Here is a 22,756-nt window from a genome sequence, read left to right on the forward strand (position 1 = left end):
AAGTGTTTATAAGAGGTTCTTTGGAACATACAGTATTTTATGATATTTCTGGTAATTATGTATTTATTGCAGTATTGTAATCTGACTTGGAAGAAATGTAGAAAAATCTAACCTTTAAGTAACAGTGGTGAAAATGTTCTTCCTTTAATTTAGTTGGTTTTTAGTAAAATCCTTCACTTAAAAAAAGTAGTTCAAATATATATATTTTCAAATCTCTATTTTACTATTTTGAAGTCCATCAAAAGTTCTATGAACCTCTAAATAGTAATACATGATTCTGTTCTTCTGGAGCATGCCTCAAACTCAAGGCCCTCAGGCCAAATCCGGTACGCCATAGCCATTTTTATGGCCCTCTAGATTGTAGAGAGTCACAAAAGGAAAACTTCAGGATAGAAGTTGTGTGCTTAAATATTATTTTATCAGTCAAATAAAATCTGTTTTTCTTTGTACCGTGTTAAGGAACAATGTTAAAAGGTTGGATTTTAGAGGGTGGCAGACATTAAATGCCAATCGGCTACACTGTTTAACTCACCCGCACACCTACAAATATCGCTCTCCCACGATGATGCGTGTTCATGTTATCGTCCCGTACGTCTGCTTCCATGAAATCTTTTTGAAACTGCTCAGGGGCTGATTGTTTTCTGTTAAAGCGCTTCAGAGTATATTGATGTCAGAGGCAGCGGGAACTCCCAGCCATTCATCATCTGAGCACCCAGCACAGACCATCTCCCTCTCACTGTGAATGAGGTACAGATGTGAATCGCGGTATAATCAATGCAAAGAGATGACTCTTGAAAATAAGATCTAGATCTCAACGTGGTCTACCTGGTTAAATGAAGAAAATTAAAAACACGCTTGATCATTTTTCCCATACCTCTTGTGGTTTCTGAGAGGGAAGATGCTGATCAGACTGGGGTTTTTTTTAGTCAAATTAGGTGGCTCAGATAGAAAGACCTTTATCTGCACCTGTGTGTATCTCTCACAGGTCAGTTGACAGGCTTATTAATTACCAAATCAACAGAACATGGACGAGGATAGAGTTCATAACCGGTTCTGGTGACTGGCAGAGTCAAAATGACAGATGACCAAAGAAAGTAGGTTCCATGCGACTCATGAGACTTGGACAACCTAAACACTGGACTTATTTCAAAATAAGACCAACACATACCTACAAAATAGGGTAACTGCAGCTTTGGGTTTTATATGACTGTTTTAACCCAACCAATGTTACACGTGCGATTGGTAAGTTTTAAAAATGAAGCTTACTCAAATTTTCAAAACAAAAGCATCATTGTTTTTTATCTACTCTACATATTATGCTAAGAAAAGGAGTACAGTGGGATACTGGCTTAGAATATAGGCTCCATGCTTGTGATAACACACATTCTAAAGGTAGTATCAACATGCTAGTTGATACTGCATGGAGTAGTATCAACTCTCCGTGCAGTATCATGCTAGTTGATACTGCATGTATCAACTAGCATGATACTGCTATCACTAGCATGTAACATGCTAGTGATAGTCCTCATGCTAATGTTAGCCTTATAGCTAAAAGAAGTACTTTTAGCTAATTTTTTTAATCTAAGCTAAGTCTAGCATACCGAATGGAGTGAGTTAATGGAAGCCAATATGATAATGAAAGCCCACTGGCGACTGACGGCAATTTAACTAAACTTTTATTTAGTCAACATTAGCATTTTAGCTAATTAAACCTTATACACTAATGTTAGCATATTGAATGGAGTATGTCTATGTTAGTCAATATGCTAATAATACTCCACTTGCTATTGAGAACCATGCTAACCTTAGCATTGTTGCTAATTTTATCATAGACAATATTTTGGATACTGAATGGATTAAATTATGCTTGTTGTAACCCACATGCTATTGACTACATTTAAGATAACCCAGCAATGTTGCTAATTTTGATGTGGGTGCAGCCGACATGCACAGTTAAGTGGCCCCCATTCAAATTTCTTCAGAAATTTTCTAGTTATCAATTTTTGTGGCAGTAGTGATGTAAAAAAAACAACTTGATTTAGTTTTACCCCTCTATAGTCAAATTAAAGCTGCCATTGTTAAATTTTTCCGGTGTGTCTCATGCTACTGTGCTAAAAGATGAATTTATTTTACAAATTTTTTTCCCCATGGGAGCCACTAAATGTGGCCACCACTGTATATTTTACTTAACCTAAAGAGATCAGGATTTATATTCAGTTGCTAGGAATTCGTTGCATTTAACCGTTTGAGCCCAGATTGTGCTTGTAAAGCTCTAGTAGCTCCTCTCTCATTAATCGCACAGGATGTCAGCATTCCTGGCTCTCAAAGGAGCCACGCTGGCCCACTGAACTTGGGATGAGCGATGAATGTGTCTGGGGGAGTTAGAGCAAGTGAGCGAATAAAAGCAAGTGTGACGGAGAAAAAAAAAATTGTATAAAGGGGGAAAAAAAACATCTCCAGCGTGTCACAGCAGGAACCAACCAGACCGGGCTGACTGGCACACACACAGAGAGAGAGAGAGAGCTTCTTAGAAGTGACATCAACATGCTCCACACACACACTGCAGCTGGTCTGCTCGCTCTGTGGGTGTGCTTCAGATCTCTGCCCACTGTTTGGATGCAGAGCGCCGCAGAGAGGAATGGAGTGAGTCATCATAACCAAGGCGGGATCAGAGGAACAGTCCAGATTCTGTCTAAAATGTTCCGTCAGAAAGCCAGTCTGAACAACCCAAACCAGCCAGTGAGTGAGGATGATGTAAGGCTCTGTAATAAACCCTGAGCATAAGTCAAGTTAACGGCAGGGCAGCGGCGTACTCTGACAGCCAGGACAGCAGCTATTACATAATCCTGCACACACTGACACAGATCCTCTGTTGCAGGACGCTGCTCAGGCTGTTATTGTGTGCTAATTACATGGGTGGCGTGATTTCCATTAAGGCATTGTCCATACAGAAAGACACACTCTGTCTGATATTCATGTCAGCCTGAGGTTTTCTGTTCACATACATGCAAGTTGGATGCTGCACATCAGCTCATCTTTAGAAATGCATGATATATTCATAAAGAAGAATGTTAGAGATAATTAAAGTCGAAACACAGCTATTGGGGTTTTTTTTGTTAGAAAGAGAAATCAGCCAATTTTCCATCAGATTTGACCCTGATGCAACTTTTTTCCCATCCTTAGAAAAAAACAAAAACATGACAATCAAGTCCAGGCTCAGAAAGCCAGAAATTGGCATCGGGGTGTCTGTAAAGATCCAAACCAGTTTCTCAAAGAAGCAGAATCAAGAAATGTGTGAAACAACCGTGAAGGTGGGTAGAAGTGTTCATCAGCAGGAAGAAATCCTGCCAGCACAGCAGCAGCAGCAGCAGCAGCAGCGGGGGACGACACCTTCACATCTCCACAAACAACTCTCTAGAAATGACTAGAAATGGTCATTGTAATTTAATGAGTTGATGTTAAAAAGGTTTTGTTCAATGTTTTTGACAAAGATGCACCAATCTATCATTTAGAGATTGGAATTGTTACATTTTCCAATGATAGTCTCTGATTGAGGATCGGCAGGTCAAACACTGGAAAAGTTTTATTTTTGTTCAATAAATGCAGCAAAATTCAGAACTTCTGTTTCCTATGTAAATGTAACAAAAAAGGAGAGTTGCAGCAGTTTTTTTCTGTTTCCATGCAATATCTGCACAGGATGTTAACAACAGAATGACACTAATGATTGAGGGATTTGTTTATTATTATTTTTGTTCTTTTGGCAATATGAAAGTTTCCTTTCATCTAAAAATATTTGTTAGATTTTAAGGTTTCATATTTTTCTTCGTACTAAAACCTAAAAGATAGAAGTAAAATAGTTTTTTGTTTAAAAATTCAACAAAAAATAGATTAACACAAACAATTTTCAAACAAAATGTAGCTTTTGCAACTTTAAGCAAATTTTGCAATACGTTTTGCTTTAAATTATTTGTTCACGCTCTGCTGACCATGTATAAGCCAGCATAAACTTCAGGAATGAACTCCAAAAAGGTGCAGGATGACAACAGCAGAGGCAGAAAATGCTGCAGATTAAAATCTGCTCTCTTTCTGATTCTAAACTTCAGAAACAAAGATGCTAGAATCAGCCAAGTCATTTTCTTCTTAGCTGCTGGACGTTACACACTTTAAGACAGCATTGTCCAAATGTTTGCCCATGAGACTCAAAACTGCCAAGATGAGAGCAACTCAAAAAGAGAAATATAATTAGAGAAAAATTAAAATGGAAAAATACGTTTCCAGTCATTTTTTAAATAATACGCTAAATATGCAAGACATTAATGATGAGAAAAATAAAGTAGTTTAATTTTATAAATAACAAAACAGTGTCTCTTTGCATCAACCATCTGTGCTGTGCAGGCCAGATTCACTGTATTTGTTAATTTTGGTCGAGGGCCACAACTTTAGACACCCCAGATCTCCGAAAACTCCAGCAGCGCCCCAGGGTCAAATCACAGCAATGAGTTTGTGCCAAGCTAGTGCCTCTCCAGAGAACGGCTTTAAAAGTGATTAGGCAGAGATTTGGCGTCCCCGTCCTTTACAGCCAAACGCTCTGACTCAGCTGGCAGAAAGTGCAAACGAGAACCCCAGAGCCTTTTTTTTTTTCCTGGACTCCCTGTAACAGAGGCCAAAGCAGACTGTGCAAACCCTGCGTCCGATCGCCCACAGACGCAGCCATGACTCGGCTAATGTGAGCAACAGTCATGGTTCATAGCTGATTGGCTGCTGAACGTCTGTGCTCTCTGGGCGGGTCCTAGTGGCTCGGCTCAATCAGCCACTTCACTCTGAAGCTTTGCAGCGGGGGAGAGAGGGAAATACTTATTATGCACCACCTATTTTCTCCAAAGCTCCCCCGGTGTTTCCCAGCACGGCTGACTGAAGTCACTGCTCTCCAGTCTGCAAAACAGAGCTGCAAGAGGAAACGCAGCAAGCAGGGAAAACCTCCACATGTTAAGCCTCAAAAAGGACTTTTCATAGCTTATTTAAAACCCACAGAGGGTGTCGTCTAATAAAACCTCAGAAGAAGCGGCAGTTCGATGCAGCAGCTCCTTTATGACATCTTCTCTTCCTCAGTCTGTCTTTACAATAATAAAAAAAAACAGCTCAAACTGCCTCAAGAAAACCACCAAACTTTTAAAGTCACATTCCAAATCAGCAGTCATGTGTCCAGTTTCAACAGAGACGAGCTCTAATCTGCAGCAGTGGGCTTTGTGGAGAAATCAAGCCCACATTAATCCGATTAACTCCAAGGTGCGGAGCTGTGGTGAGGAGAGATGTGCCATACAAATGGATGGATGGTGTTTTCTTCCTGGCTCGGATCGCATGAGGAAAAGCTGAGGAAACGGCAACGCTACTGAATGTTGACGAGTAAACGGCTTGATGTCTGGACCAGGCTCACCAGTATGTTTTTATGGGAATAGTTTTGGTGTGACTGGTTCTATATAAAGTGGAGAGTTGAGGTGTTGTCAGGCAGTCAAAGACATTCCTCGAAGAGGGAAAAATGTTTTTTTCTCTAATGTAATTTTCCATGCATTATCTTCATTTTTTTGGTTTAATATGCAATACCACATGTGCTTTGTGGATATTTAGATTATGCTAAATGTTACTGTTATTCTCACTTTGATAGATGATGTTTGAGGATGCCTTACCTTTCTTGAACTTGTGGATGGGAAGTTTCTTCAGCTGATCCTTCCTCAGACGACTTCTCCGAGCTCTGCGTCGATCCTGGACGAACTTTGTGATCTGGTTTAAACGGGAAACAAAAGACCTTTGGGATTTTAGGGATAAGGAGCTAAAACAGACCCCATCACTAGAAATGCACTGAGGAAATTGACTGGTGACCAGGAGTCAGATGATTTTTGGATTGAATCTAAATTGGTCCAAAACTCAATAATCTGATCTTTTCCCAAGCAGCGAAGGCATCATATTTAAGCAATAACCAGACTGACCTAAAAATAACACTCTTGAATGTGGAAATTACTACTAAGGGAAGAAGTTGGAGTGTTTTCCACATCAGTCAAGTGTTTAAAATCAACATGGAGCACTGCTGAAAACTGCTTTGTAGACAAAATAACTAGCTGCTGTTTGTTATCACTACACATAATTCAGTGAGGATTTCCTCAGCTTCTGTTCGCCAGTAAGACTTGTACTCAAAACTGTGCCAATGTCATGTTTGCCGTTTATTCACATGACAGGAAACGTATAAAGAGGACACACACAAACACACCAGCTGATCTTAATTATTATTAAAATTATATATAATTTGCATAACTGACCACTGCATGTAATTTTAATGTAGGAGAGAGGATTAATCATAGGACACAAGCAAAAACACCATAAAATGTGCTTTATTTTTTATTTTATTTCCAAAATAAAAATGTTGCCCATCTTGATACAGCTGTGATGGGTTGCTACAGGAGGACTGGGCCGCCTTCGACTGTTTTGGTTCTGTGTACTGAGAACGATATGTGCTTTCACATAAGTCTCCAAAAGTCTCCAATAACAACATAAAAAGTGATCAATTTGATACTAGTTGCATTTTTGGAAAGAGTGTCGCTAAATAAAGCAGCGATGTTTAAGAGGAAGCTTTTTTTAAAGGAAACGGTATTTTCTATGAGATGTGTGCAGGTCATTCTGGCTGCAACAAAGCAAGCGAGAGCAAGACTTTCGTTTATTTTAAAGGGATTAAAAAATTAATGATCACTGATATTTCTGAATATTGTGCCTACACCTTTGTCTATTACAACACTTGAACAAGAATTACAATTGTGGTTAAATTTATATAAGCAGGTCAAAAGAGCCAGATATCATAAATTAGTTCCTTAAAGAATAATCTCTCATTTCTACCCGCAGGGCATAAAAAATACAATATAATGAACTTGGAAATCAAACTTTGGCCAGTCAGACCTCAAAGCACACTTTAATGCAAGTAAAATGAGTTTAGAAACAAAGGCTTTACCATGAAAACAACGATGAGGATGAGGCAGATCCCCACTATGATGAGGAAGGGGATCAGGTAGTACTCCAGAGGCAGGCTGAAGTCTGGGATCAGGACCAGGTGTCCTCTGGTCAAACAGGCAGAAAACACATAAAAAAAATCATCAACCTTTAACATGTCAAAGCTACATCATGGCAGCAACACTGAGGCTAATTTTATCACTGGAGCTGTTCGTATTGATTCTATCACTACACATAATTCAGTGAGGATTTCCGCAGCTTCTGTTCGCCAGTAAGACTTGTACTCAAAACTGTGCCAATGTCATGTTTGCCGTTTATTCACATGACAGGAAAAGTATAAAGATGACCCACACAAACACACCAGCTGATCTTAATGCTGAGCTCACAAGGAGACCTTACAAAACCGGAAAATATCACATCAGCAGCAATGACGATGTTTCACAGTGAGATTCAGATACTATTTAAAATGAGCATCAATTTTAGCATGTAGCTGGCGAGCTAATGGGTTTGCAAACAGCATTTAGAGAAGATGAGAAGGAAATGGTTTCTGTTAAAATGGACCATTGGGCTCAGACTCACCCTTTGTCATACATGTAGTCGTCTTTGAGAGCATTGGCGGTCAGCTCACTCACAAATACAGAGGGAATAACTATCTGCTTCAGAACATCCACTAAAAAGAGAAAAACAATACATTCATCATGTGAGTACAGGCAAAAAGAAATAGTGTGTTTACAGAAAATTAGAAAAAACTGCTGTTTAATATTTCTAAGTTATGTTTTAGCTTTTATTATAGAGCTGATGCTAACCTAATCTCAAAATGTTATGTGTGTATGTTAAAACAGTTTGACTAATAAACTACAGCCTATTTAGGGAATAACAAGCCACCTGCTCGGCCGCTTTTCTAATCAGTGCTTATCATTTGGTAATATATTTTTCCAATGAAGTAATTTTTATCTCATTTGTTCTCAAAGCTAATCAATAGACCCATCATAAAATTATGCAGTCTCAGTAAAATCAGTAAGGTGGATGAAATTTCAGGTCTGTTTATTTCAATTGTGCTTTAGTTCAGGGGATACGATAAGAATAAAGAAAATGTTTTCTGTTTGCTACCACTTCTGCACTCATTAAACAATAACTACAACTTTTCAAACGGGAAGTCAAATGGTCAGTTTAAGTAAAAAAATCACTTTGATCATGGCACATTGACACATCTGGTTGTTCAAAAGAACAGAAGAAAAGTGGTGCTACACACAGTCTGTGACATGAGCTGCACCAGAACCTCGCGACAGAACATTTGCTGCTGGACTTTTTCTCTGTTCAACAATCAAGATACTGAATATTCAGGATTAGTCGGCATGTGAGGGCTAAAACAGTGCATTAACTTACAATCGTTGGATCCCATGCTGATTAAGTCATCAGAGTCCACATTGTGAACAATGGCTGCCTTATATCCAGCTTTTTGTGCATTGAGGACCTGAGTGGAGAGAAAACATTGTGATGAAGGGAAAACACACTTTTGTAGAGAAAATCAGAGCACTGTTGATTAATGAGTTACAATTAATGACAGAAAAATCAACTGCAGCATTCAAGTTAGGGATTCCAGCCAAGAAAGTTAGAGTATTATCAACCTAAACTTTAAAATCCAATATGGATGCCATTACGGATGGGCAATAATGACCTAAACGTGTATTGAGATATTTTGTGGAATCCATTATGATAACCTTAAGTGAGTATTAAAAATTGTACGCCAGTTTTTTCCAGGCAGAAGATTGTACGGCTGGTCCTGGTTGCATTGGCCATTCTCGCCAGAAATTCAACACTAACTGGGATTTACGGTTTACTCTACAGGCCAACTTTAAAATAAAAAAAAGTTTCAGGTCTGCTGCATCATGAATGCAAGGGAAACTGGCATAATGACGAACTTTGCACCTGTACGGCTGTTTTTGCTGCTCTCACATAGAGGAGCTACAGTATCCTGTTAGTCATTGTTAGAGGAGCTCTCACACAGCAGATGTGAAGAAGGAAATAGGATGTGACAGCATAACCTCACAATGAATCATTGTGTGTTTTAACACAAGGAAATAAATGTGGAGCTGAAACCTTTTCTCTATAAAACCCAGAAGAAAAACAACCAGAACTGATTTAATAATAAAATAATCGGCCAGTTTATTCAGAGGTAGTGTCCAACATCAGCAACTTCAGCAACTTGATCATAGATATCAGGATATGCTTTTTTATTTTATGCTCTAATCTTTGTTAATCTGTTTCTAGTTAGTTGGAACCTTAAGGTGGATGTTTAGCATAAATTGTGGCAAATTGTCTGGGAACCTTTCAAAAGTGACACAATACTTAGCCATATTTAAATGTGAAAGTACACTTGGACTTCAGAGTCATTGTAAGAATCCATTTAGCATAAATATGCCATAAAAACAACAGATCTACACAGGTCAGATCTGTTCCAGAGTCAAAGCTGGACAAAGTCACCTTGTGCAACGGCACCATAAAACACAAATGAAAGTAGTGATTGATAATATTTAGCCATAAAAGACAGCAGAGTTGGATTCTTTTTTTTGTCTCTATCATAACCCTTGTGACTGAAGCCACAGAGGAAAGGCTGATGTTAATCATTACTCAGAGTCTGCGTGTCGCCTTCCTGCTGTAAATTAACACACAGAATCAGACGGGGAAGGTGAGAACAGTGTGAGAACAGTGAGAGTCTGCGCCGCGTCGAGAACAAAGCGAGAGAGAAGAGGAAAATCTCTTCAGTTTGAGTCACACTGTAGGATACAAGTGTCGTCTGATGTTTCTTAAAAGACAAGGGTTCTCACTATAACCTGGGAATCAGCTGTGTGTGTATATGCATGAGTCCAAGCCCTGCAGTTCAAACAAGACTCATTGTCCTCTGCGGCGATGCGAGGAAATCCATTTAGACCTGCCGGGTTGAACACTGCGAGCGTATCGGGGCCTTCATGGACGCCAACAGTCCGGCCTTTTGTCTGCTCCTTGTCAGGCTGATTTTATGCACAGGCGTACGTGAAGCAGGGCGTATGGTAGTGGCTGTATTGTTGTCGCATGTGTTTGCCTGTGAGGATGCTTTGTGCGGATGCATCAATGGCTACTAGTGTGTGTCTAGAGGCAGGCCGTCTGGACAAGAGAAACACACAATAAACCATGTCTGGACGCATTTCTGTGTGGCTGTTTAAAGATGCAAAGTCCGACGACTAGAGAATAATTTATGCACGAAAAGGCTATGAATTTAAAAACCTCTTTTTATGAGAAATTGCTTTTATTTTATATTTTATATAATCACAAATGTGTTTAATGATCATCTTGGTAAACAGGATGTGGACCCTCTCATTGTTTTTCTCCTGTATTTGTGTAGCACCTGAAGTAATTTACCTCAAATCTTATAATGTCACCAGCTTTACCCAGAGCCCAGTCTTACAGAACCTGTCCGAAGGTGATTAATAAACAACAACTTTAAAAATTCTTAAAAATATAAAAAGTCTAGGCTGATCCATTTGTCTTTTACTTGTCTTTTAGGAGTGTGATAATGGAGGCTGTAAAGTTTCACAGCATAAGAGTAACATCTGTTCACAGCTGATAGTCTGGTAGACTTGGTTGGACTGGGGACCAATATGGCAACTTTGTTTCATTTTTCAGATTGGGAAAAACCTAAGAAATGCTTTTTTGCCAGTTTTTTTTTTTTTTTTTTTTACAAAAACCTTTGCATCTTGTGCACCAAGAATTAAAAGAAAACTATATGAAAACCTCTGAACAAGACATGAGTGCAACTTCCTTCTTCATGAAAAGTAAAGAAGAATGGAATGTCCTCAGATTTCAGTGGTTCTGTATGTTTCTTTTGTCTTTAGTGAAAGAAAATGAGCCATTCCTCCCACTAACACAAGACTCTAGAACCAGACACGTTTGTTTTGGTTGTATTTACCCAGAATGCAATGCACTATAATCCGCTTCCTGGGTTTAGAGCGTTCTCTGGTCCACCTATGTATCCGAACCGCACCAGAGTTCACTTCAACCGAACCAAGACCTAAGCTATTAGACGGACCAAAATTAGCTTTTCTGGTTTTCATCAGAGTTTGACTTCACACTTCCCCAAATGAAGCAGTCTTTCTAGAATTCAATAAAAGTGGACAAACCCTTAGTTGTGCTGGACAGATCCAATCAGACTTTCTTCAGGTCTTTATAATAAAAGGGTTTACTGAGCTATTAACTTTACATACCATATTTTATCAAGTTAACAAATAATAATAGTAGAAAAAAAAACAACTAAAGCTTCCATGGTGCCACACACTGGCACAGCCGGTCCTTTTAGGGGACTTTACAGGAAGAATGAGGATCTGGTTCTGGTTTCAGGCTGTCTGGATGCCAGTTTGTGCTGCAGTGAGTCTGACTGGGTTCTGCAGAGAAACTCGACCTCTCTTGCCGGCTCACACTTGTGTTTGCATGGGCACAGATAAGCACATTCTAGGCATTCCTGAGACGAATGAGAGGGAAGAAACGGAGAGAGGAGGAAAAAGAGACACAAAGGTCACTGGGAAGGAATAAAAGAAATCAATAATGCAACAGCCAGAAATACAAAAACAGGCTAATTTGGAAATCAGGAGAGGCGTTTCATTTCCACACCATCAAAGCATCATGATGAAGACAGTTATCTCTTGTAAATATAAATAACAATATTATTTTAAAGAATTCCTTTTATCACACGAGGAAATATGTTTGTGCTCTAATTTACACATGCTACAGTTCAAATGCTTGCAGAAAGTACGTCACTTTATCTGTAAAATGAATTAACAAGCATAAAGCCATTTGGAGTTTCGTCATGCGGGGGACACAGCTAACATGTGGAGGAAGGTGCTCTGCTCATATTAAACCAAAATTAAACGTTTTACCCAATATTCAAATTGTTACATGAGCTGCACTGTGCATAAAACATGGTGGTGGCAGCATCATGGTGAGGGAAGACTTTTGCTTAGCTGGGAAAGGGAAAGGGAAAGCGGTCAGCGTAAATGGGAAAATGGAAAGAGCTAACTATACAGCAATCTTAAAAAAGTAAAATACATTAAAGTGTGTGGCTGTACTGTACAGTAACATGTGGAGAAGCTGTGAAAGTATGAATATTTGCTGTGTTATTTATACGTTGTGTTAATCTTTGACATTTTTCCCTTCTAAGTGAATGAATGCCAGATATTTTTTTAACTGACTGTGACCTTCAAACTATTTGCTACACGTCCTTCTGGCTGAATAAAGCTGCTGTCTTGCGGCCAACAGCAGTCGACTTTGCTGTATCGAATAACCAGTAACTGTGTGGAAATGCTAGGCAATGTGCTGCTGAAGACAGGAGGAAAGAAAAAAAAACATGGTTCTACTCAACCGTATAATGGAAAGGAGGCATTTCAAAGTTGTTTCTACTGCAGGTCAGTGCGCTTTCGATACTTTTGGCGGATGTGTGTGTGAGTGTGTACAGCTGGTCTGTCTGGGTCGTCTCAGGGAACCAGAGTAGGAGTTTGAATCCCTGTTTTTGACCCGAGTTTGTTTATCTATGTACCAGATGAGCTATAGATAAATTACATTGTATATATCTCAACCGTCTGATTATATTTGGTTTATTTTAAACCAGGATCCATATAACACCGTGTGGAAACAAGACTGCTGATAGCATCACTAACTACTGCTGCATCACCATGCTTTGTGTGTGTGATTGTGGGTGTGTGTGAGTTTGCAGTTCTTTCACTGCTGTGTGGAAATCTGCTGCCAGCAGTCTCTTAATGCAGCGCTGCAGCTAAAACAAACAGTTTATCCCTCCTTTTCTACCTTCCTTTTTCATCCACTTCCTGGTTGTTTTTTTTTTTGTTTTTTTCCCCAGAACCTGTTCAGTTCAGACCACACGGAGCTTGTGGCAGTTCTTGGTCTGGATTTGCATAAAGCAGGCCTGACCTCAGCTTTTTGTAAATGAGTTGAAGTAGCACAGCAGATGCTGGACAAATCTCGAAACAAACTACACCTTAGCAGACAGAAACCAGAATCTAACCACATAACAAATCAGAGGATTTTCTCTTCTCTGTTCCACACTTTCATGTTTTGTCTCCTCTTCTCCCTCTAGTTTTTCTGTTCCCTCCCTCTCCTTTCCCCTCTCACTCCGTCTCTCTTTATGCCACACTTCCTAGGTAATTTCTCCTTTCCTCTCTGCCCATCCCAACCCTCAAACTCCACTTTTATCTCCCTTCATCGAAACCAAAGTTAAATTCCCTTCCCCGTTTTCTCATTAGCATCGGTAAATCGCTCAAACTACCGTCTTCTTCAAAAGTCTGCCCAACCCATCTTCCTGGTTTCAGCGACGACCAACCCCCCACTGTGTTTCAGAGGAATGCTGGTTGGGTCTTACTCTCAAGGTCCAGAGACGGTTGATAGATAAAGGGTTCAATAAAGCTGCAGGGAGGGGCCACGGGTCCTGATAACAAAGCACAGCTGTAATTCATGCAATGCACCGTCGGGGTGTTGGAGAGAATAAATGTTTGAACTACAGGCGCAATAAAGATAATTCAAGCTCCCTTTATTGTTGCTTCCTTCTCATAGTCAGGTGCATGCCAAGCCAGCTCTGTACCAGAGTTGTACAGTCTTTATCAGGTTAAGCTACAATGACAAAGTTCACTTTCATTAGACGTTCTTGAAACGTACCAACACAAGTAGTAAGGATATTTTTTGGACGGAAGAATATGAAAAGTGTGGCGTGTATTTGTAATTATTAGCCAATAGGAATAAAATAGTAAATCTGAATTTCACTGTAGCTGCAATATTGTTTGGGTGCAAATCTAGTCAGTGTCATTTGAGTTCAATCCTTGGGACGGATTAAAGTGTGAGCATCTGAGAACAGAGCATTCAATAATTTCACTGAACTGATCCAGAACCACAAAGCATTCTGGGGGATGTAGGCAGAGAAAAAGCTTTAACCGCTCAACGTCTCACCAAGTTGCCAAGTTGGCGGCATCAACTAACTCACTCACTCTTTGGTTACCTAGCAACAATCTGCTGGTCCAACAGCAGTGTCACGTTTTGCCCCCAGGCCTCATAATGGCTCAAAAATAAAAAACAACAGCATGGAGTGAAAAATCAATAATCAATAATTACCGACATCAACTGATATGAAATGCTTGTATCATGATACGTTGTTCAACCATGTCGTCCTCCAGACCTTGATTGGTCTCTCTTAAAAATTCTGCTAAGAATACGACGACGTCTGCAGCTTTAATGGAAAAATACGGAGATGTTTCTGAAGGACAAATATATTTTGAGCGCTTTATGTTTTTGCGCCTGTGAGTCTTGGAGGTCAGAGATATCAAGTCTGAGCCGTTTGTTGCCACAACAAATTGCAAAGACATAACGCCAGCCCAGAAAGAGAACCACCAATATGAGATCTGTCCAGTTCCACCGTTTTCTCACAAACACATTTCTTCAGCGAGTCATACATCCAGTCAGCCGAAGTCATACCCTGTCATAAGACTATGAGCGTGTGCAGGAGGCCATATCCTGGTTGGAGTGAAGACAGAAGTCTCTGTGTGTGTGTGTGTGTAGGGGTGTGCGCGTGTGTGTGTGGAACAGGGAGGGTGCTAGGGGCGTTAGGTCACTGCACTGCAAACAGGCTTCGCTATGAAAAGTATTTTACTGGAAGGAAGAGCTGGGAAAGAAGAGTGGGTTAGAGGGGAAATCACTGGCCTCAGGGCAGATGCTGACACAGTTGCCCTGCTGCTGGTGAAATCAAACACCCTGGCTGACTTAAATTGATGAGCATATGACACCGTTTCATACCTGTGACTTAAGTAAACTAAAACTGAGGTGTTGTTTTAAGACCACTCTCTGCTAATCTACATCTTTCCAGTCCTGCTTTATCTGCTGATAACAAACTAAAGAGGAAGAATCTTCATGAGACGGTAACTTCAAGTGAGTTAGGGAACTTTGACCCTCACCTTTCTGGGATTTCTTCTCTTTCTCTTTGACTTCTGTACCAGCAGAAACTGGGAGGTGTGCTATTAAACTGTTGGTACTTTTCACCTAGTCGTGGATTATTTCAGAACAAGTACTCTGTTGTCCTTTTCCCGCTCAGGTTAGCCTTCAACTTGTAAATAACAGAATGTGACCTAGATAGATAAGCATCACAGTCCCATAGCAACAATAGGTATAAAGGTGTAAACATGTCTGAACTCACAGGACTGGTCCAACCAGTTTTCCACATCATTGCACTCATTTAGTTTTTACAGCATTCTTCAAAGAACCATTACCTTCTGGATAAGTAAAAATAAAGTGGAAAATGAAAAGGATATTACTTTTTTAAAGTAATATCTTTTTTAATAAATACACAGAATGAAATAAAATAATTTAGATCCAAGGTGCCTCAAACTGTGGTACGAGAACCACTTGTTGCACTCGGATCACCTTTATCACCACTAAGAAGAAATGTATCCACTATTCAAAAGGTAAATGTGGAGCTAATTAGCTAATAAGCTCTTTCTTTCTTTGCATTTCATTTATTCAAACACTAGAGCAACAGATTCACTTACATGCCTTGTACTGTATGAAATATTAAATGAGACATAAACCAGGGGTACAAATAATCAAAAATGCAACTGTCAGGATGTTTTAAATGTACACTATTATGCAAAATTCACTTTTTGCATGTTTCTGTGCTTCCATATGGGAATCTCCTGCTTCAGTCAACAGTCAGGCAGAACTGATCGGGTGAAATCTCAATATCTGAGAACGATTTTCAGTATTAAATGTAATGAACATGTTTTGTATAACTCACAGACCTATCCTGTAGTTTGGTGGGAGATACCGCAGACTTTCTCATACAGAAAGTTTCCGTTTAGTTTAATTAGAAATTAAAGTATCCTCCATCCCAATATACAAATGGACAATGAATATTTTAAGTTATGTCATGTTTAAATGTTTTGAAATGAGTGTCGGTATTAAAATAAAACTTATTATTGATACTTTTTACAAAAGGCCATGGCTATGGCATACTTATGACAGTGTTGGATTTAAATTAAAGTTTTTATTAAAATCTAAGTTTGCGAGGGGTGTGAATACTTTAGGCTCAACTGTGGGTCTAACCAGGCTATTATTCCTTTTGTTCAAGTAATGACTGCTATCTCCTCTGTTCCTGTAACTATAGAAACTCATCTTGTTGAACTGATAGTAGCTGCAGAAGTGTCAAAGTAATGTGCTTGTGTAATTTTTTAAATGTTGCTCCCCTTTCTATGCAAATGCTTATTGAACACACGTGCAGAAACCTGAACTGTGCAAGCCACACAACATTTCTCATCCAGTTTTAAATCTAACTACATGTGCATGTTTCTTTGTGAACAATGTTGCATCAGCACAAAGCGCCTTGCCGACTGAATCACAGCACGACCAAGGTCTCAAGTTGGGAAATTTCCACCAGAGGGAAAAAAAAAAGCTCAGCAATCCGGTAGGTGTTTTTTTTGTGTGTGTGTTGTTTTTTTTTCACACGGCTATTATGCAATATTTTTTTGCACTGCGCTTCTAACGTATAATCATTCATCTTTGCGAGACAGAACAAAAGAATGTTTTGGTTAGCAAAACGAGATTGAATGATTACACAGATCTTGTATCCGAGTACACCGTTCTTACTCATTTCTAAATAACATTTCTGCTGTTGTTGCACATGTTTTCTACACTGATATTCTGTATTGTAAATAGCCTTTTTCTTTTTTAATGTTCAATATGAATATTATGTAAAATTTTTGAAAAACGTCACAATGAGATTGTGAGTCAGATTCATTTTTCTAATAAACGCACCGTATTTTTATGTTATAGTCTTGTGCAGTATATGATTATTACTATTATTGTTCATCTTGTTTATTATATATATTGTTTTAACACTTTAGGAACTTTCTTTTGTGATCCTTTATATGTGATGCTGCTATTACACCCAACTTTCCTTTTTGTGGTATAATAAAAGCTGTTTCTATTCTACAATACATACAGACAATATTCATATATACAGATGTGCTGGTGTGTCTGTCATTAAAGAGAAAACGGAGCTGAATGGGTAAGTCAACAAGAAATGCACGGCTATTAAAACAGGGTGTTGACTTAAGGGAAATTGCAGGGGGAAAAAAAAAGCTCTGGAGTTTCCTGTGCGACCCCCTCCCTCCATGTCAGAGAGGTCACCACCGAGGCGCTCCCCCAACACCTCAAAGAGTCCCGGCCATACAGGAAGCTCAAACCCTCACCCTCTGGAATTGTTTCAAAAAGAGCAGCCATGAAGGAATGCACAAAGAGTGATTATTAACATCTCTCTAATTGATCCCTTTTGCTCCCTCTCCAACTCTAACACACACTCCTCGGCATTTGACCTCACACTGGGGAGGGCATGCCTGTAAAAGTCTGTATGCATCTTCTGATGTACTCCCCCTCCCCTTAACATGCAGCCATACTCCATAGAGGTGAAATGCTAACACTTTAAGGAAGGTTAAGTGGGTTATCGTGTTTTTATTGGCCATTACGGTCACGGATCCATTAAAACGCCATTGCGTCTGGATGCTGCTGAAGGACAGAAAGAATATATCAACACAGTGAGCTTGTTGGAGGGGGGGTGGGCGACACCCCTGGACTAAACACCCACACAGACAAGTGGCTCTTCTCAGTCAAGATGGGATCTATTATCCCTTTGTTTCCCTGCAGCTTCTGGGGAAACAGATCCCGGCTAAGAGAGGAGAAAAGAGGAAGGAGGGAGGGTTTTCCTTTGTATGGGGTGTGTGTGACTGAAAGGACGGGGTGGAGGGTCGACAGCGGCATGGTAGTATCAATGTGTGAGCAAGAGATGGCCAACAAGAGTTAAGACGAGGGACAGCCAAGATAAGAGGAAAAAGGAAAGCGAGTGATGGAGAAACAAAGTCTGCCATGTGAGGAAGGGAAGAAGTGTGTGTGGATGTGTGCGTCTAAGAGAGAAGAGCTGTTAGATTGTAGCTGTGTGTCCGTGTGATGATGTCTCCAGGTATGACTGATCATTATGGCAGAGGCTCAAGCCAGATCTCCCAGACAGACTGAAGAGATGTAGAAAGAAATCAGGGAAAAAAAAGAGATAAAACAACAGAAAAATTCTTCCCAAAAAGAAACAAATCTGCAACCAGTTTTACCTTCACTGCAACTTGAATTTATGGCAACATTTAGAGCCAATTAATTTTTAAAGACTCACTATTTATAGACTGAAAACAACATTAGGAGAATAGATCATGACTGCACCTCCTCTATGCAAAAGCATCTACTTAAACCAATTTCATTAGAGACAATCTGAACCTTTACTAATTTTGTCTCCTTGTCGTACTGAAGCAGAGAAAACTTCGACACAGTGCTTTGTAAAAGTATTCATGGTTTATTAGGACCGTATATGAAAACAGGGCTGATTATATGCAGCTCCTGTGAGTCAATGTGTTGTAGAAAAACCTTCCCCTGTAATTGAAGCTGCAAGTGTTTCTGATATGTCTCCAGCTTTTAAAACTGAAATGTTATCAATTTCTTAGCATAATAGCTCAAGCTCAGACGGACTGGATGGGTAGTGTCAGTAAAGATCAATTTTTGAGTGAGTCTTTGTTGGTTTTAGGCCTGGACTTTATTATTTAGCATTTAGCTCCATCCACCCCCCAGCATTATGCTGCCACCACTATGTTTCATGGTGGGGATTATGTGTTCAGGCCTAAAAGTTCAAGTTTGGTCTCATCTTACTCTTTGTTTGCTGAACACCCACACATGGCTTAAACCAGGTAGTTGCGCTGGGTTTTATTTAGGGGTATTAGAGTAAAGGTGGGTCCAATTCAAAATATTCATCCACTTTTATTACTAACTTCTTTAATATTTCATTAAATCTCATTGAAATACATGTTGAGACTTTCATTCTTGTAGTGTGAGAAAGTTCAGGAGGCAGGAATAATTTCACAAAGCACTGCATCAGCCCGGATCGGACCAGATCAATACCGATATGTTAAAAATGACTAACATCAGCCAATATTTATGTTAATGCTAATACAACATGCATCCATAACTATAAAAATTATCTAACGGAATCAGTGACCTTCAGACGACTGTAATTTTTGTTTAATTAGAACCAGATAGGATGCATTAAACTGCTCCACAATGGAGGGAAATGCCGACGTGTCACACAGTTCAGCAAGAAGCTAAAAAGACAAATCATGTGACAGAAATGTTGGAATGTTTTACAACATACTGAACAAAAGTCAGCCAAACTTTCTTTAAAAGTTAATCAGATGCTGTTGTTGACTGAAATTCATCTTGACATAGTTCAGTAAAACTGACACCATCTACAAGGTAAGATAAACAAAGCCACTTTATTGTCCATTAAATGTACATAAAGTGGCCATTTTCCTCTGGAATATAGCAAGACCATACAAGTAAATCCAAAGCAAACAAAGCACTTTAAACATGTACAGACTCACATGCTGTCATTTATGTGAACACACAACAAAAAAAAAAAAAGGCAGAATGAATATGAAAGAAAGGAAAGGAAGAGAATAAACTTTTATCACATCACATGAAAGTTGTTGAAGGTTAAAGAGCCAATCAGAGGCAGGTCAGAAAGCGTGCACAGTTATGTGGAGTCTGGTTACACTCCAGTCCAGGAAACACATCACTGCCCAGTCTGTCAACATGTTTCTGCGTTTGTGTGATGCAGTTCGACCTTATAAGGCCGTGGCTGCAACCGAGTGAAATAACAGCAAGGCGGAGAAGACAAAGAGCGATACGGTAAATAAAAAAAATGGAAAATGTTAGACTCTGTGGATCAGACTCAACACAGAGTGAAGAAAGCGAAAAGAACGGAAGTGGAAAAGTTCCTGCTCAGAGAGAAAGAGTGAGCAGGAGAGCTGGAAAGCAGTTCAAAGACAGATTCCAAGCTTCTTATTACTCATCTCAGCTCTCACTATTTTAACTCCATCTTTCCCTCTGTTCTTCATTTTTTTCCCCTCACTGTTCTGCCATTTAGTTAGAGAACTAAAAACCGGTCTTTTGACACAGGTAGTTTGAAGCTCCTGTGTGAGGAGTCAGTTCTCACAGTCACAAGACAATTCACAAGGCCCAGGGGGGATTTTTTCCACCAAACCAGTTCCACCACTGGATCTTTGTTGGCACCACTTCCAGCAAGATTAAGCAATTCTGTAACATTGTCTTGGGTCACGTAGTTGGAATAACACATGAAAGGTGCAGACTTTTACCTGTGTGATGGCAACAGGAATATTTTATCTACAGGATAAATTAACACAACTTAAGTTGAGTGAACAAGAAGTATATCTGCCGTTTGAGTGTGCTTAAAAAAATGGCTCATTATTTTGGATCACTGCATAGTGTAGTTTTGTCTTTATTATGGTTTAAGACAACAACTCATGAGGAAAAAAACAGGTAATGACAAACTTCTCTTGAAACTGTCACCATAAATCACCCTGAGGCTGATTAATAATGTTTCCAAATTCCTCACTGTAAGCCAGAAGTATTGGTGGAATTATTTACCTCCGTTTATTGCATGATTACCCTTACAATCATGGTTTTATAACTTTTATATTTTTGTTCTCCTTAATCATTCAACAATCATACAACAAGCGCCCTTTACCGCCCATGCTGTCAGTTTCACATCTGATAAAAATGTCTCCAACTCCTTTGACCGCAGCATTAAAAAAAAAAAAAAAAAAACTCAGGAAAAGCCCGAGAGGCGACAGAATGAGCTGGACAATCATGCAGGAAACTGTATTTAGGGAAATGGCTACTTCCTGTTTTCCTGCCTCAACAAGGGCGATCTGTGAGCAGACTAACTCAGAAACACCACCTGCTGATACGAATGAACAGAAAACCAACACAAACTGTTCTGTGTGTATCAGGTTTTAGCAGCCTTACTCTATAAATTCACAGCTGAATAAATAAATTTTACTCTAGAAATTTTTGTCAGTTTTATTCATTTTGGTTTCAAGGAGGATATATTTGAATAAACTGCTCAAGACACCTGCTTTCAGATGTAAAGATAAAATTTGATACGTCTGGGAATCATGCTGCTGGCGTTTCATGAAAGAGGATTTCACAAAAACCAGCAAGTCTGAACTTGGTACCTTCATGTCGAAGTTGCAGTCGTATCGCTTGATGAGGACGATGAAGGCGCCCGTCAAGTTTTCCCTGGGAGGCGGTTCGAGGGGCTCACACGCATTTTCAGGTCGGGCACCGATCAGGAAACCCTGTGGGAATGGCATGAGTGCAGGTTAAGAGGAATACTTCATCTGTCCCTGTTTATCTGCACATTTTCTCCCCAATGACACCAAAGAAAGAATTTTTTCGATAAAATACATAATAAAAGAGAAAATGCATAAGCAGCTATGCTTATTGTTAAAAACTCATAAAGGATCATTTTAGTATTGTAGAGTAACATCTAAAATGAAGCTAAGCAGTTGTTTATTAGCGCAATTACAGGCTTTATTTCAAACATATGTAGGAACATATAATTTGCAATCAGATAATTTAACTAAAAACATTGTTAATGTTACTCTTACAGAAAGCCGAGTTTTAATCTGCAACTTGGCTTAAAAAGAGATAGAAATAAATCTGGCAAAACATGAAAGTAGATACTTTTCAAACCAAACTAAGAAAAACTACACATACGAAATATTGTTAGCTTGATGTCAATAAAGCTTTTGTTCATAGATTTTCCTGGAAAAATTCAGACTCTTCCATTTCACTATCACAGCTCCTCTCTGCGACTTCCTGTTTTTGTTCCATTTGCAGCTACAGCTTTGAAGAGAGTGATGAGGAGATAGAGAGAAGATGAGAGAAGAGGGGGCTTTTTGGTGCGATGCCGTGATCAAGAACAAAAGGAGAAACAGCAGAGAGACAGAAATGAGACAGTTCTAGAACGACAGGGGAGAAAAATAAGATAAAAATAGTTAAACCAACTCAACAAAACAACTCTCTACAGTCTAAAGAGGAGTAAGGTGTTCTAAACAAGAGAATAGAGTATGGCCTAGTGTTAGGAACATTTCAAAACCTCAGCTTCGCTTATGCAAGTGTAACTAACACCAGAGGAAGACAGGAAGTGTGGATCGCAGTGGGACTCTGCGTCTACCTCTCTCTTAGAAAGCTGGGGCTTTCAAACCTGGCACAACAAACTGAGGAGTCAACTCTTTCTCTCACACACATAAGGCCCGCGTCAGCTTGCAGCAAACCCATTTCCTCTGAGCACATCTGGCTGGATGCCACACTGACGTAGTACTAGCAGCAATTGAATAATGACCAAAGTGATGCATCGCATTCACACAGCCGTCTGTAACCCAGCAGGAGGACGAAATCTGCACCGTGTCGCTGTGGTTTAACTTGAGCAAAACTTGAGATATAGAGACTACATTCTGCAGGAAATGGAGAAGAAGGAATGTGAGGAATCACCCAGTGCCTACAACAACATCACCTCTGGGTGCCTCCAGTGCAGCCGCTGCTAAATGATGTCACTGTGCCACTGCCTTACATTCCTATTCCAAACAAACCAAAAGCAAGAGTGCCCTCTGTTGAGGGAAAATAAATACTGAGATGCACATGCAAACACCGCAGGATGCAGAGACAGCATCAGGCTGAGAGACAGGAAGCTAAAGGGGAAGGAGGAGCCATCCTGGAAACAGACTGGGAGGAAGTTTCTTCTTCTTATTCAGTAAAGATATTAACTTTAGACAAACACTGGGATAAG

At 39.6% G+C, this 22,756-nt stretch overlaps 1 protein-coding gene across 1 annotated transcript in view; it reads right to left on the reverse strand.

The window, feature by feature from the left end:
- rnf13 (ring finger protein 13) overlaps positions 1-22,756 on the reverse strand; it is a 35,419-nt gene that overhangs the window by 2,833 nt on the left and 9,830 nt on the right. Inside the window, exons 4-8 of the mRNA XM_032572296.1 lie at positions 21,141-21,263; positions 8,380-8,467; positions 7,573-7,663; positions 6,995-7,100; positions 5,685-5,778 (exon numbers count right to left, since the gene is read on the reverse strand). Coding sequence (XP_032428187.1) covers positions 5,685-5,778; positions 6,995-7,100; positions 7,573-7,663; positions 8,380-8,467; positions 21,141-21,263 — 502 coding nt within the window. The remainder of the gene's footprint in view (positions 1-5,684; positions 5,779-6,994; positions 7,101-7,572; positions 7,664-8,379; positions 8,468-21,140; positions 21,264-22,756) is intronic.

The sequence above is a fragment of the Xiphophorus hellerii genome, chromosome 9 (genome assembly GCF_003331165.1).
Source record: "Xiphophorus hellerii strain 12219 chromosome 9, Xiphophorus_hellerii-4.1, whole genome shotgun sequence".
Lineage (NCBI taxonomy): Eukaryota > Metazoa > Chordata > Actinopteri > Cyprinodontiformes > Poeciliidae > Xiphophorus > Xiphophorus hellerii.